At 38.0% G+C, this 14,195-nt stretch overlaps 2 protein-coding genes across 2 annotated transcripts; one reads left to right on the top strand and one right to left on the bottom strand.

Moving 5' to 3' along the window:
* The first annotated feature begins 4,931 nt into the window (after nucleotides 1-4,931).
* On the top strand, nucleotides 4,932-7,678 carry LOC137744707 (calcium-binding protein CBP-like). Its single transcript, XM_068484491.1, has 5 exons — nucleotides 4,932-5,634; nucleotides 6,324-6,370; nucleotides 6,477-6,652; nucleotides 6,835-6,853; nucleotides 7,360-7,678. Exons 1-5 carry the CDS (start codon nucleotides 4,986-4,988, stop codon nucleotides 7,462-7,464), a joined length of 996 nt encoding a protein of 331 aa, XP_068340592.1. The 5' UTR covers nucleotides 4,932-4,985; the 3' UTR covers nucleotides 7,465-7,678.
* A 1,974-nt stretch (nucleotides 7,679-9,652) lies between these two features.
* LOC137746265 (alpha carbonic anhydrase 4-like) lies at nucleotides 9,653-13,436 on the bottom strand. The gene is made up of 7 exons (XM_068486339.1): nucleotides 13,187-13,436; nucleotides 11,740-11,957; nucleotides 11,495-11,601; nucleotides 11,237-11,339; nucleotides 10,523-10,684; nucleotides 10,387-10,440; nucleotides 9,653-9,939 (listed from the first exon to the last, which is right to left on the bottom strand). The coding sequence occupies exons 1-7, from the start codon at nucleotides 13,314-13,316 to the stop codon at nucleotides 9,850-9,852; spliced, it is 864 nt and encodes a 287-aa protein (XP_068342440.1). The 5' UTR covers nucleotides 13,317-13,436; the 3' UTR covers nucleotides 9,653-9,849.
* Nucleotides 13,437-14,195: the final 759 nt, after the last annotated feature.

Here is a 14,195-nt window from a genome sequence, read left to right as displayed (position 1 = left end):
GATGAAGTTGTGGACACCAAATTGATCATTCGTTTATCACACAAGAAGGAAGATGAGGCTCGACTGCAATTATGATCGTTCCACAACTTCTTATGTAAAACTTTTATTTTTACGAGCTTTTTGGCCAGGCTTGATTTGTTTGCAATTGTAAATGTTTAGTCAGCCTTGCCATATTGTTTGTTGTTGTTGATGAGTTAATCACTTCAACTAGCGGCTGTAAAGCAGCATTTGACTCTCTGCATTTAATTTTACGATGCTGCTCTACAGCCGCTAGTTGTTCTGGTGGCATCCGAAAATTAAATGTATCAATAGTTTTCATATTTAGGCATCCTCATCAGATTTCGTCACTTAACCCTGTCGCGGCCTTTTGTTATTTTCTTTGTCCTATAGGTGTTGAGGCCTAGTGCATCGAATGTATGTCATATGAACAGAACCTACAAATTGTTTTCTGCAGTGCAGGTACAGCTATTCTGTTGTTCTGTTTTCATATAATTTTCGAATTTTACATAAATGCGAAAACTGGAGATATCCTCTTGTGAATGTGATGCATAATGTTTGTTTCAGCTAACTGATACCAAATGAATTGGCATAAAGATGTGGTTATGATGAGAAACTTACACAAAAGAGAATTAATAGATGAGGTTTTGCTCAAACAAGATTTCGTTTTCTGGTTTTGTTGTGAGAGCATGCACTCGACTCGATTTCTATTTTGATTACTCAACTTTATACGATGAGTGGGCGTGGGTTGGTTTGGGTCGGTTTTGGGCCAAAATCGAAACCAAATCAAGCCGTCGGTGCTGTTTGGTTTAACCAAAGAGAATTAAAAAAACAAAAGAAAACCAAACCGTCGGTATGGTTCGGGCGGTTCATCGGTTTTGTTTTTAAAAATGCCCAGCCCCTACTTTGTACTATGAAGGTCGGCTTGGAGTTGGCAATACAAAGTTGATTAGCATAAATATCTAATGTGTCAAAGAATATGATTAGCTTCTCGAATGCGTACTTGATGATTGATAAGCCAAGCTGTTCCGGGGTTGGATTGTTGTAAATTCCAGTGATCTCCAAACACCCAAATCCCAACCGTGAAAGCTGCCAGAGAATAAAGTGAGATGGAGAGGGATAAGTCTATGAGAAATTATTACATGGATAGAGGGTCAAATATGAGTGTAGAGGAAGGAGGAGGGAGTCCAAGCTACCCATTCAACTATGGCTAATGAGATAAAAACAAAAAAAAAACAAATAAAGTCACTTGCTAAAATACAAGTGCGTAAGTTAGAACCCAACACATTTGCCGCAAATTAAGTCAAAGGGACACGTGTCACTCAAGTAAATAGGTCATAGAGAGGCAACATAAGATTTTAGGTGCGAAAGATTTGAACTCAAGATTTTAGAACTCTGAAATTACATATTTAAATTGGGTAAATCAATGAGTACCAACTTTTTCTTTAACAGAAAAGATACTTATTAATTACAACCCGTAGTTTTAGGGTAGTGCCATAGTGTTATGCGCCAAAAAGCCATTTTAAACGGGACAATTAGATATTTGACACAAGTCTCGTTTAATCTCATTAAATTTAGTCTCTGCATGTAACAAAAACTGAACTAGACTAATAAGTAGTCTAGTCTAATCCATTGAAACCTAGCAACGCCGAACAAACACCCCTTAATGTATACAAAATCACTAAAAAATGAACAAGATTATAAATGAGAAATTAGAGTGAAGTGAACTACAAACATTGGTGAGACGAGGACAAAAGAAAATAGTAATTCAAGAAAGGACAAATTGGTAACTTCCCAAAGTTTCAAATCGGAGGTAAAAACCTAACGCGCCAAACGGTAACATAAGCTGTGGGTCTCCTCCTCCATCTGGGATTCGATGATTTAACTTATTACAGAAAAGAGAGGTACCTTAAGCCGGTAAGTACCTCAGCCATTTTAACTGGATCTGTCCCAAGTCCATTACCACAGGCATTGAAGCATGTTCTTCAACCTTTCATTCATGAATACTGGGAAGAAGAAAAAAAGATCATGGCTGAGCACAGCATGTCTGTAACTGCATAATTTTTGCATTGAAGTCATAAAACTAGGGAGAAATGGAAAGACGCAAACCTGAACTTTTAAATTTTGTATCCTATTCTCTTCATGATGCAAAGAAACATTTTGAACAACTTTGTTTTCTCAAGGAGAGATACCTTGTCCTTTGGCCTCCCACTGCCTAGCACTTTCTGAATCTCACATTTTCTTTAACTCTCGTCCTATTGTTTCCAGCAGCAACGAGGTCTGATCGTGACTTGAAAGTAATGCTCAATCTCATCAACGAAATACAGTCTTCTCCATGACATGATGATATTATCAAGAAAATGAATTACCTTTGGATTTAGATCTTTTGCCCAGGTTCGGCTCTACTTTTAACCACCAGATCCAAACTGAGTGCGGCAGTGAATACCGGATGAAATTTTTCATTCGCACTCTTCTTGAGCTCTTAGGCCCCTTGGGTTTCATACCCTTGTGGATCGGTATTTTGTAAGGTATCATTCAAATCACAGCTATCGGGTTTGTCCATGCTTTGTGGGTTCTAAAAGTATATGATACTAACTTAATTCAACTAAATTAAAATTTTGATTAAATGATTATGTAAAGAGGGAACCGAGAGAGATGCCATACAATAGCAAGCAATGCATCTTCAAACCACCATACAAACAAATTGTTCTAAAGGATTCAGCAAACAAAAACTTACAGATTCTGCCTGACCCAACCGATGAGCTCCATCCGCCTGTAGATCTGGTGTTGGATTCCATTCACTTCCGTAAAATATGACTCCTACAGGAAGAACAAAAATCTAATGTCAATCGCTGAACCTAAGAGTTGAGAAAAGACAACTCATATGTTGCTGGAAGTGTCTCATCATGTCTTGCCTCCACTATCCATCAAGAGAATACAGGTAAACAGTTGGAATACAAGTAGTCAAGTACTATATGGCGGGGTAAAAGTTTCCGAAAGAACAAGCTGATTAGCGAATTACTCAATTAACTTAAGCTGGCATGACCGAAATCGTGTAATTCAAGTTTGTCAAAACATCTTACTTGACTCAATCAACAGGTACAATACTAAAAGGCTTCAACTATAACTCACCTAAATAAACATTTCCTTGAGGTACAAAAAGAACGTTTCACGTCACATATGGCGAGTGACATGAGTCATGATCACACGCACCAATCAATCTCAATATTACTGACTTCCTGTGTAATGACTAATTACCACAAGAATGTTCCAACAATATATCAATCAAGTGTCCGAAGTTTCCCAGAATTGATCCTATATATTTAACTAGATAAAGCTCATCTTTCGACATTTGAGTATAATTCAAACACAGAAAAAGGAAAAAAGTTCCCAAATTTTCCAATTCAAATCAACACTTGCAATGGCACTTACAGCGGGTACTGGAGCAAATCGGACGCGACCCGGTTGGGAGCCGGAGACAACGCCTTGGTTCGGAAGGGGCTGGGTGAAATACGCGAGGAGGGATGGAATATTAAATTTCTTATTTAAAAGAAAGCAAAAAAAAAAAGGGAAAATTTAAGAATTTTTCTTATTTTTATGCACGCGACATTGGGAGGAAGGAACTCAACTCGAGTGAAGAATAAATACTCGTAATCAATTATTTTGTGATGTAGAGCAGCTAGCGAAAAAGATAGAAAAATAATTGGAGTGCCGCAAACCCGAGAGCACAACAACAACTAAGTCGGATAGTTTTTTATTTTATATTTTTAATTTCCACGTGGCGCTCAGTCATTGTCCACATGGTGCCACGTCAACATTTAACGAGAGACTTAATAGTTTGACTAACGGATGTATGAGACTGTCCCAAAATTTACACTTTACGTATGACTCTGGGACAAAAAAAAAGTTGATGTACTAAATATTGAAAACCACGAAACATGAGGATAATAAACTGATATTTACCCTAAAAACAAATACCACTAAACTAGAAAGTAATCGAATAAAGAAAAACAATGATCAACCAAAAGTAGCTATAAATATTAAATTAAAAAAAAGGTAGTTGGTAAATCCATGTGACTCTTGCACCAAATCCACAACTTGCCGAATTTCTAGGCAATAGCAAAACGTCAACCAGCTTTAGTCGCTAATATACAAGACTTATAAATTTTTATTAATAAAAATTCATATTACGAATATTTTACATTTTTTTTTTAAGAGTACGACAATTCATTCATTGATAAAAGGACATTATAAATAATATCAAACTCGGCTCAAAAGGATTCTTGCAAACTATTACAATAAAACATCACTAATCACAAAACAATAAGAAAACTTGAAGCACTCGTCGGAGCTCATCGGAACCGCACAATGTTTCACATTTAATATATCATTTGTGCATATCATGATAAATCGTGCAAAAGATTATATGGGTCAATGCCATTTTTTCCCTTGGCAGCAGGAGTCAATGGCGTTTAGAATCAAAAGGAAAAGGTATTTGACTGACGATGGAGGTCGTCGTCGGTGCACAGTTGAAGATGAACACCGCGTTCCAATGCAACTTGTAATTCTATGAGCTCTTTGAAATCTTCAACTTGTGCAAAGTGCTCCATCTCCATGGTTCACACTTCTCAATTTGATCCCACGTTTTTGAAGACAAGATATTTCTATGCCGACCCTTATTCATTTGATTTTACTCTTAACTAAAAAAGGAAAAAATTAATTAATTTGCTTATTAAGGAGGTCAATCTTCTAATGTATTTTTTTTTTTTTTGTTTTTTGTTCAAAGTTTTTTTACCCCGCTAGACAAGAGAACATGTTGAATTTGAAATCCAATGGCAGTGATGTAATTACCTCGCCGTTCCAGGTCCGAACTTGAAACTTTAATCATATATACACACACACGCACGCGCGCACACACACACATCCAACCCAATCTGCAACCACTCCCCAAAACAAAATTTTCGGACCTTCCTCAAGCGCAAAAGAAAATGTCAGGCTACCCACACCCTCCTCCCGGCTACGGCTACGGCAGCGCTCCACCACCAGGCCAACCATACGGCGCCCCGCCCCAAGGGCAACCCTACGGCGCGCCGCCCCAAGGCCAACCCTACGGTGCACCGCCGCAAGGGCAGCACCAGCACCAGACAGCCCAACCCTACGGTGCTCCGTCTGCACCGTACGGGGCCCCATCCTCCGCACCGTACAGTTCTCCGGCAGCACCGTACGGCGCGGCCTACGCGCCAGAGAAGCCGTACAATCCAGATAAGCCGTATAATCCCGACAAGCCTCACAAGAATCAAGGTGGTGGAGGTGGAGGAGGCGGCGGAGGCGGATACCCGAATCAAGGTGGAGGAGGCGGAGGCGGATACCCGAATCAAGGTGGAGGAGGCGGAGGTGGATACCCGCCACCTGCTCATGGTTACGGGAGCCCGTTTGCGGCTTTATTGCCATCGGTGTTCCCGCCGGGCACAGACCCGAACGTCATAGCTTGCTTTCAGCTGGCGGATCAGGACGGCAGCGGCTTCATCGACGACAAGGAGATGCAGAGAGCTCTGTCGTCGTACAATGAGAGCTTCAGCTTGAGGACTGTTCATCTTCTCATGTACACCTTCACCCAGACCAACGCCAGGAAGATCGGTAACAATTTTCAAACCCTAACACTCCATGCACTCCTATCTGTGTAATTTTCTCGTCCAATTTGGGAATTTATGCCCTAATTCTGCGATTTTGATCGGCGTACAAACGGTGTCGTCTGGGCTGAGCGCTGAGTCGCTGTTAGAATCATGTTGCGTAATGTCCGTCATGCCCTCAGTCTCTATTTGCGTGTCCGCGTTGTGTAGTTCAGTCAAACACCGGGGCCCACCGTGTGATTCCGAGTGTGGCAGTCGTGGTCAGTGGACTGTTAGATACTGATGGCATCAATCATTATGCTAAGCGGGAGGGATCCACTGTTTTGATGCACAACTTTTTCCTGTGTTTGGAGAATTAGAATTACTTAAGAGTTGGCTGTCATCTAGGCGTCTCGGTCCATTTTTCTACATGGCATGACATTTATTCTTGGACCGGGAGCACCTGGAGAATTAGAATTACTTACATGGAAAGAGTTTCACTGTGGCGTCTCAGTTCATTTTTCTACATGGCACGATTGCAGTGAACACGTTCTATGCAAGTTGCCCTCCTGTTTTCATGTTTATGAAATCATCGCCATTGCTAATTTGCTACAATATATCTTTGTAGCTTTCGGTGTCGCTCAATTCACTATTAATTCAATGAAACAGTTGATAATAATGATATTTATTGTGTGTGTGGGTATATTGTGAAAACAGGGCCCAAGGAATTCGCTGCACTGTTCTACAGTCTTCAAAGTTGGAGGGTAATCCCCAGAATCCCCTTCTGTTTCTTTTTATTTTTGTGTTCTAAGTTTTTTCTTTTTATTTTTGTGGGAAATTAACCCTTTTGTAATTGTTGTGGTTGTTCAGGGAATATTTGAGAGGTCGGACCGGGACAGAAGTGGGTTCATTGATTCAAATGAGTTGAGAGATGCACTGCTGAGTCTGGGATTTTCTGTGTCACCTGTAGTTTTGGAACTGCTGGTCTCTAAATTCGACAAGTCTGGAGGCAAAAAGAGGGCCATTGAATATGACAATTTCATCGAGTATGTTTCCTTTTACTTTTTTTGTTTTTTTGTCCTATTTTGCGGGTTTGGTTTGAGGATCAAATCTTTATGCGTTAGAGTTGGAGATACTTATTGCATTTCGTTTTGGTGTATTTTGTATTATGTTTTCTTAATGATATCTGATTATGCATTGTTCTTTTGTTTGTTTTGGTTAAATGCAGGTGCTGTCTGACTGTTAAGGTGAGTTTGATTTTCACTAAAGCTTATATTTTGTGCACTTAATTTATAGTTTTAATTGGAGAACTTTTACTTGGTCCTGTGCTTTAAATTTCACTTCTACTTTGATATTTGAGCATTGTTTATAAGTTTATGCTATCTAGCATATCTGAAAAGCCTCGATGTGCAAGTGTATTCCAATTTGTACCTAGTTTGTATGGTTGAGTATTCAAAACTTCAAATTATTGATGCAGTTAGCTGACAACCATTTCAAAACGAGAACAAACACCCCTTTATTCATTGCTAAATTTCTTTGCTCGGAAGCCATAAAATCATTGTTCATCACTGAGTCGGTAGTTTTCACAACATTAATACCTTACAAAAAGGGCTTCCATTATCTCAAGTTAGCTCAAAAAAAAGGGGTGTCTGTGTGTAATTTTATGCTGTTGGATGTGTACAAGATGTAGGTTAGCGGATAAACTGTTGATACTTAATGGAGCGTTTTCTTTTGTTATTTTTGTGTCTTTCAGGGATTAACTGAGAAGTTTAAGGAGAAGGACAAAGCGTACACTGGTATGGGAACTTTCAGTTATGAGGAGTTCATGTTGACCGTCCTGCCATTCCTCATTGCGTAGGTTGTTCGTTGTTAAAAGGCTTTATGAATTCGGGTTTTTACGGTAATGTTGTAATATCTAGCTCCTTTTTTTTTCCTGTTTCTGCGTGGAGTGGAGTGCTGTAGCTGTAATTTCTCCCTATTTAGCTTTCGTATAATAATGCTTCAGAGTTTGGTTTTGCATCATTTTCCTATCAAAGGTTAATGCGTTGGAAATAAAAGTTTATTTGTAGTGATTTTCTTTGCTGTTATGAAGGAGAAAGACTTGTGTAAGGGAACTGACTGCTACCGCACACTACGTATGACACTTATGACAAAAGTATGAGTCTTTTATTTTGGTTCCACCCGGGATCTCACCCGATATAAGAGCTGCCTAAACACCAGTCCAACTCACTTCTCACTTAGTATGAGAGTTACTCTAATCAGTCAGGCATCATGATAATGCAAATAACAAGAAGGAAAGCCAAGAAGCGTCCGAAACCAAATTTGATTTGGGTGACTTGGTCTGTCATGTGTACGAAAAAGTCAAGTTTGGTGGACATCAGATCCAGATCCGTAGCTTGTGTAATGTTTTTATACAAGTCGTTGACAAATTCATCTACCTTCCCCAAAATCAAACCTAAAACCCTTTTTTGTGCAAATATAGTCATTATCCTAAAAGCATTTCCGCTCAGAGCTATTGCTTCCATAACCGAATTTGTGAAGTAATTGTATTCCCGTTCGCTTTACTTTGGCTCTAGGAAACTATGGTCCCACTCTTTGCATGTATACCGGATTAGATTCACCTTTTTGCTTTTTAAATGGAAAAGGATCCGGAACTGTCATGATCACGAAATTCTCAGGATCTCTAAGAAAAGAATTCAGCGATGATCCTTTTCCTTTTTAAATGATCATTTTGCTACCTAGCAATTTTTTTTTTTTTTTCACATGATTTTTTTCTTTGAATTTAGGTGGATTGATCAGTAGCTATTATAATACATGCACCAAATAAAAATATAAATAAAAAATAAAAAATAAAAAAACTAGTTTAAGTTACATAGATGACTCTTTTGGAAGTACTTTTAAAATGATTGAAACCGCTTTTAGAAAAAATGGTTTTGGGTCCGAAAGCACTTCAAGTGCTCTTTCAAGATTCACTTGCATTTTTATCAAAGATTGGTTCCAAAAATATTTTTACCAAAACCGTTTTCAGCAATTTTAAAAGTATTTCCAAACAAGTCTTATAATCTCCCCACCTAAAAGGTGAAATGAAGAGCACATACATCCCTTAAACTATGTTATTACTTGCTACTAACGAGATTATATTACCTTGCCAAAACACACATAAAGATTAGATTACCTTGTTACCGGAAGGGAAAAAAAAAAGAAAGAGATTAGATTACCTTGTTAGTCGATATAATTAATGGGCCAATTTTTTTGTGATCCCTATGGTGATATGGTACTTTCAATATTACCCCTGTAATGAACCTCGTTAGCAATTGAGAACCAAATCTAGTCTCCTGTTGAATAAGACCACATGACTATCACATGGTGTCATTTATATCCAAATTAAGAAAGCCATGGATATCTGTCGTTTGATTTGGTGATGGATCCCTTGAAATTTGAAGGATGACCTCTTTCTCCTCCATCACCTAGCGATTGATCCCACGGCAACAAAATCAAACAGCTCCTGTGGCTGCGTCCTTGGCAAACACGAGGAGTGAGACTGATGTGTTGGGTGACACAACCCTCTTCCTATTTTGGGATATATATTGTTTGCACATGAGTTCAACCCCTGATCAAAGATGTGGTAGGCAATGCAAACAACAATGGTTTATCACAAGCATCCGTATTTTCAAACGAAACTATACCTAAGAAATTAGGCGCGACTTCATCTTCATCTTATCTCCTAGCCATTGACATGGATTTCCAGGATTAGCTTCACCTTGTCCAAGCTTCTTTTCCATGAAATCCAATTCCATACTAGATGTCCATGGCCTTCTTAATCTGGATTGAAATGACAAATGTAACCCCTCTGTGTGATGGTCATATGGGTTTATTTAACGGGAGACTGATGAAAGTTTAAGTTTGGATCTCAATTGCTAACGGCACTCACCAATGAGGTACAATTAACTTTTTAAACATGAGCGTCACATTGAAAATGTCATGTCACCACAAGGAACATGAAGAAGTTTGGCCTAATTTAGGGTTGAAGTATAATACGTATATGGACGTATCCAGATAGATATATCTTAATATAGAGTAGGAAAACGACATTTTTTGTATCACATTGATGCACCACTTGATGTGATAAATGATGCATTTAACCAACATTCAATAAGTGGGAAACTATTAAACTTCAATTTCAATACATATGGGTAAAGAAGAAAAAGCACACATATCCCTCTCTAATGTAATTAGACACTAATTAAGCAGAACCTCCATTGTCCCTTGCAGTGTATAACAGCACTGGTCTTCCATCCAATTCTTGAGTTGGCCTTGCATTCATCTCGAATCCCTGAAAACGACACACACACGGTTAAACTTCAACTGCGCAACACAGATTGAACGAGGAAAAAGTGTCTCTGCATCAATGCCTTGGTGTTTTCTTTCACACGCTTTCAACTTTTCCTCAACCCTATAGCTATTTATAGACCCCGAGATCGGATATCTGAACTCGAATATCCAGTTGCCGGAAAGTGTCTTCTTCCATCAACTTCTTTGGTTTTAACATTGTTTAACATTATGGATGAGGTATGGAATCTATGGACCAACGATTTCAGCGGTTTCAATTCAACTCGAAGAAGAAATATTGATCAATATCAGACACGATGATTTTTGAGATATAGTTTTGTTGTAATCTTTAAACGAGCAAGTCACACGGTTGTGGATCAAGTACTTTACCTCTCATCGCGTTCAGAGTTTTCAATTGGGATATATATTTTCCGAATTCAGATATACTTACATCATGTACAGCCTCCCTTAGTGCATGTACTTGCTCCCTTGAAACTGTCCTCACCTATAAAAAGCACAACGTTGGCAACCAGGTTGTTGGAGTAAAGTGAAAATCTATCATTGCAAAAGGGTAAGGAGTGAAAAACCTTTTTGACGATTGTCCAAATTACTCCCTCGGTGCACGGAGGAACGGTAAGAGAACCGATATATCTGTAATACTTTCTGCTTCCGAACTTAATATCCCCAGGATTAATAACCCCTACGTCAACCTCCTCTTCTTTCCCAACCGATTTTATGTGGTGGAATAGCTGCCAGAATGGATAACAAAATTAACAAATAAGTGTATAAACCAGGAAACAATCTGGCATTTAAAGTATGAAATGATATAGCAGCTTAAATGTTAAAAGTCCCGTAGCTTGTTGTATTTTCGCTTCATGAGAAAATTTATACCTTTTCCAATCAATTGTTTAGCAAGGAAATGGAGGTTACACATAGAAAACAGGAAATTATGCTATGGGATTACATGCTACTCTTTCTGATACGTGTTAAATGATAACCAAGTGTTTTTCTCAACTCCAAAACGTCCCACAGCATGATACAACGGGTCTGTTTAAGTTTTATCACTGCATCTACATATCCAGGCAATATCACCTAATTAGTTACCTAAGTTTGTGTAGCTGATACGATAATTGGTTTGTTGAGCTAAGCGTGTTTTGTGAATTGTGATCGAGCAACTGAATTTGGAGATGATTTCTTTGTGTCGCAAGTATAAATAGATAAGGTTTTTCTACATTATTGCATTGAGTTTACGTTCATTACCTTAAACTCATGAAAGTTTAGAGGCAAACAGAGAGAGATACCTTTGAAAGGAGGGGATCAGGTCGACCATATTTGTACACAATTCCAATTACAGCAATCTTTCCGGTAGAGCTTAAATGAATAACATGAAACTCCAAAGCATACCTATGAAGAAAATTAGAGGAAGAAATACATCGACAGAAATTAGAAATGGTTATATACTAATATAAATTAGCATGGTAGCTGCAACATTAGATTATATATTTCACAGAATAAAAATTGCGAAAAACTACGAAAAAAAAAAAAAAAAAAAAAAAAACCTTGATCCATTAAACGTATGTTCAGAGGGTGAATGCCAATGACATTGTAACAGTCTATAATCAGTCCCATTTATGTTGATTTTTCCTGCATCTCCGTTCCACCTCATCTGATAGAAGCCTCATGTTAAAAACAACTAAAAACTGTCACATATTAACATATTCAACTGATTGGATTCAAGTTCAGTATGATAGACAAATATGGAAGAGAACAGAAAGAGTAGACACTTGGGAGCGGTGTAGCTCACCGTGATGTCATGACCTCGGTTCTTCACAGTAGCAGGAGCTGGTTTGTAATCCCTTATCAATTTCCCCAAGTGAGGGAAAACCTGCACCCTTTGGTCAAGAAGATCGATTGGAGACTGCAATTTTCCAGTATCACAAACTTTCCAATGAGGGTCAATTTGTCCCCATTTCTTTGGTCCTTTACCAGTTCCTTCAAGATAAGTAAATGGAGTTTCATCACCTGCCCCATACATGAAAAACTAGGTTAATTACATCACAAGGTACGGTAATCCAAGCGTCTTATTTCCTATATCTACACGTTATTTCATGACAATATCTTCAATAATACGTAGCATTGAGTAATACTGGAAATGAAGGGTTACGATTGAAATAGAAGATCTAATTGTGGAAATCAAATCTACTTTCATAAGATAACCAAAGTCTAAATGTACCACCCATATTTACAGTCTGTGTGTGTGTGTGTGTGAGAGAGAGAGAGAGAGAGAGAGAGGATATTTTCTTTCTCAGACAAAGAAAAGATTGGATGGTGTACATTAAAACCAAAAACAAGGACTTGAATGAGAAGAAAGAAAAAGTTAGAAAGAAACCAAGAATAATTCAACCTGTGACAGACAGTAAGAAGCTAAGTAATACTTTCTTTATTCCCAAGCATACCAAAAAGAACTCATATGGTCTAAAAATGTCTGTCCAAGCACGTGACATTGCTACCCAATTAAACTTAATTCCATAAAAATACCAAGAATATAATGCTTCTTTCAAAAAGTCAGTCCAAAGTGGGGTACCCAAAAATTTAAATCACCTAGATCTGAATCACATGCATAATTTCAAAATTGGTCCTACGTGTTAAACATGCATTGTTAGCTTGATTTAGCTAATTATACTCAGCAAAGTTGTTGAGTTGATGATAATTGTCGTACGTTTGAATTTTCTACTCTTGATTCGTCATCTTGCCATTTTTAAAAAATAATAATGCGTTTGAACTTTCACTTTCTCACATAACATTGTAGTATTAATTTGGATGCCATAATGATGTAGGGGGTGTGTAGGTAAATCTCTCTGCCAAAAGGTAAAGGAATAATAAGAACGGTAAAATGTTGGTGTGGGTGCATTAAATCCTTAGATTAATGCTAGAATCAGAATCAAAATGATTTATATTGTTAAAAGGACTTCAATTTCAAATTGTTTGTCTTGATTTTTGATCCTGGGTTTCTTATGACTTCACAGAACACAATATTTAGGAAAATGGAGCTGCCATTTCCAGCATATTCTTATATAATTTGTGTAATTTGTGTAATTTGTGTATTTGTGTGTGTGTGTGTGTTGAAAGCATAACAAACACCGTAAACAATGTGGTGTTCATCAGGAAACATAATGGTTTGACCAGAAAAATCAGGAAATATAATGGAAAATAAAGAAAATGAAATGTTGGAAGAGGGAGAGAATAATTACCAACTTCATCAGAGTCCTTGACTGCTGCACTGCAAATGGTGAAGGAGGAGTGATGAGACGAGAAGAGGAGAGACGCAAGAAAGAGAAAGAAGAAGTTGGGTTTGGTCATGGCGACGTAGAACAAGCTCATGAATTTGGTTTTGGTGATTGGATTGGGAGGAGTCGGAATGAAACGGCATGTCAGAAGAAGAGATATAAATATGTGAGAGAGAGAGAGAGAGCAGCGTATTGATAAGACAAAGCATTTTTCAGACCAGTAGAGCATTTCTGTAACAAGTAATTAAGCGGCTTTTGCTTAATTAACCCACTCTATTAATGTTATGAGGTAACGGCTACTCCTGCTTTCATCTCTTGGCTTCCCGGCTCCCACCTGCTTGAAATTAAATTTAGTGACGGATCCAGGAAATAATATTAGGGGATCAGTAAGAGTTGCGCGTAAATTTTTTTTTACTAGAAATAATATGCATATCGTTTTTTCATCGAGTCTTGGTAAGCCTGAAGTCATTTGGAAAGGCATACTATACATCTGTTAATTCCTCATTTGCGTGGGTAACTAACATGTTCCAAGACTGCTCCTATATGAATGCTTAATAAAGAAACACACTTATCTTGAACACACTAACAATGCTTGATATCATTGCATCCTATCCAAGAATGATGATGCTTTATTATTCTCTGAGATCACCGTTTCATTTACTTTGCATTTTTGGATAGTTTTTTACTTGGTTCTTTTTTTCTTCCTACAATTGTAATCACAACTAACAGACAAACCATAGGTAAATAATATTAGGACTAGACTGTAAAGGGGCAACAATTCTCTAACGCATTTTATCAAGCAGTTGAAGGGCATATATGAAGGATGACTCCAACCTTCAAAGGAGCAGCACCCAAGTCATCTATGGAGATTCACTGGAGTTTGGAGGGTCAACTGACCCCCTTGCCTCTAAGTCGGTCTGCCCCTGATTAACGCCGTAAGTAATAGTAACTTGGTAATTATCAAAATAGTTAG

Source organism: Pyrus communis, chromosome 9 (genome assembly GCF_963583255.1).
Source record: "Pyrus communis chromosome 9, drPyrComm1.1, whole genome shotgun sequence".
Classification (NCBI taxonomy): Eukaryota; Viridiplantae; Streptophyta; class Magnoliopsida; order Rosales; family Rosaceae; genus Pyrus; species Pyrus communis.
The sequence above is the reverse complement of the archived record's forward strand: the minus strand, read 5'-3'. Positions and strand labels throughout refer to the sequence as shown.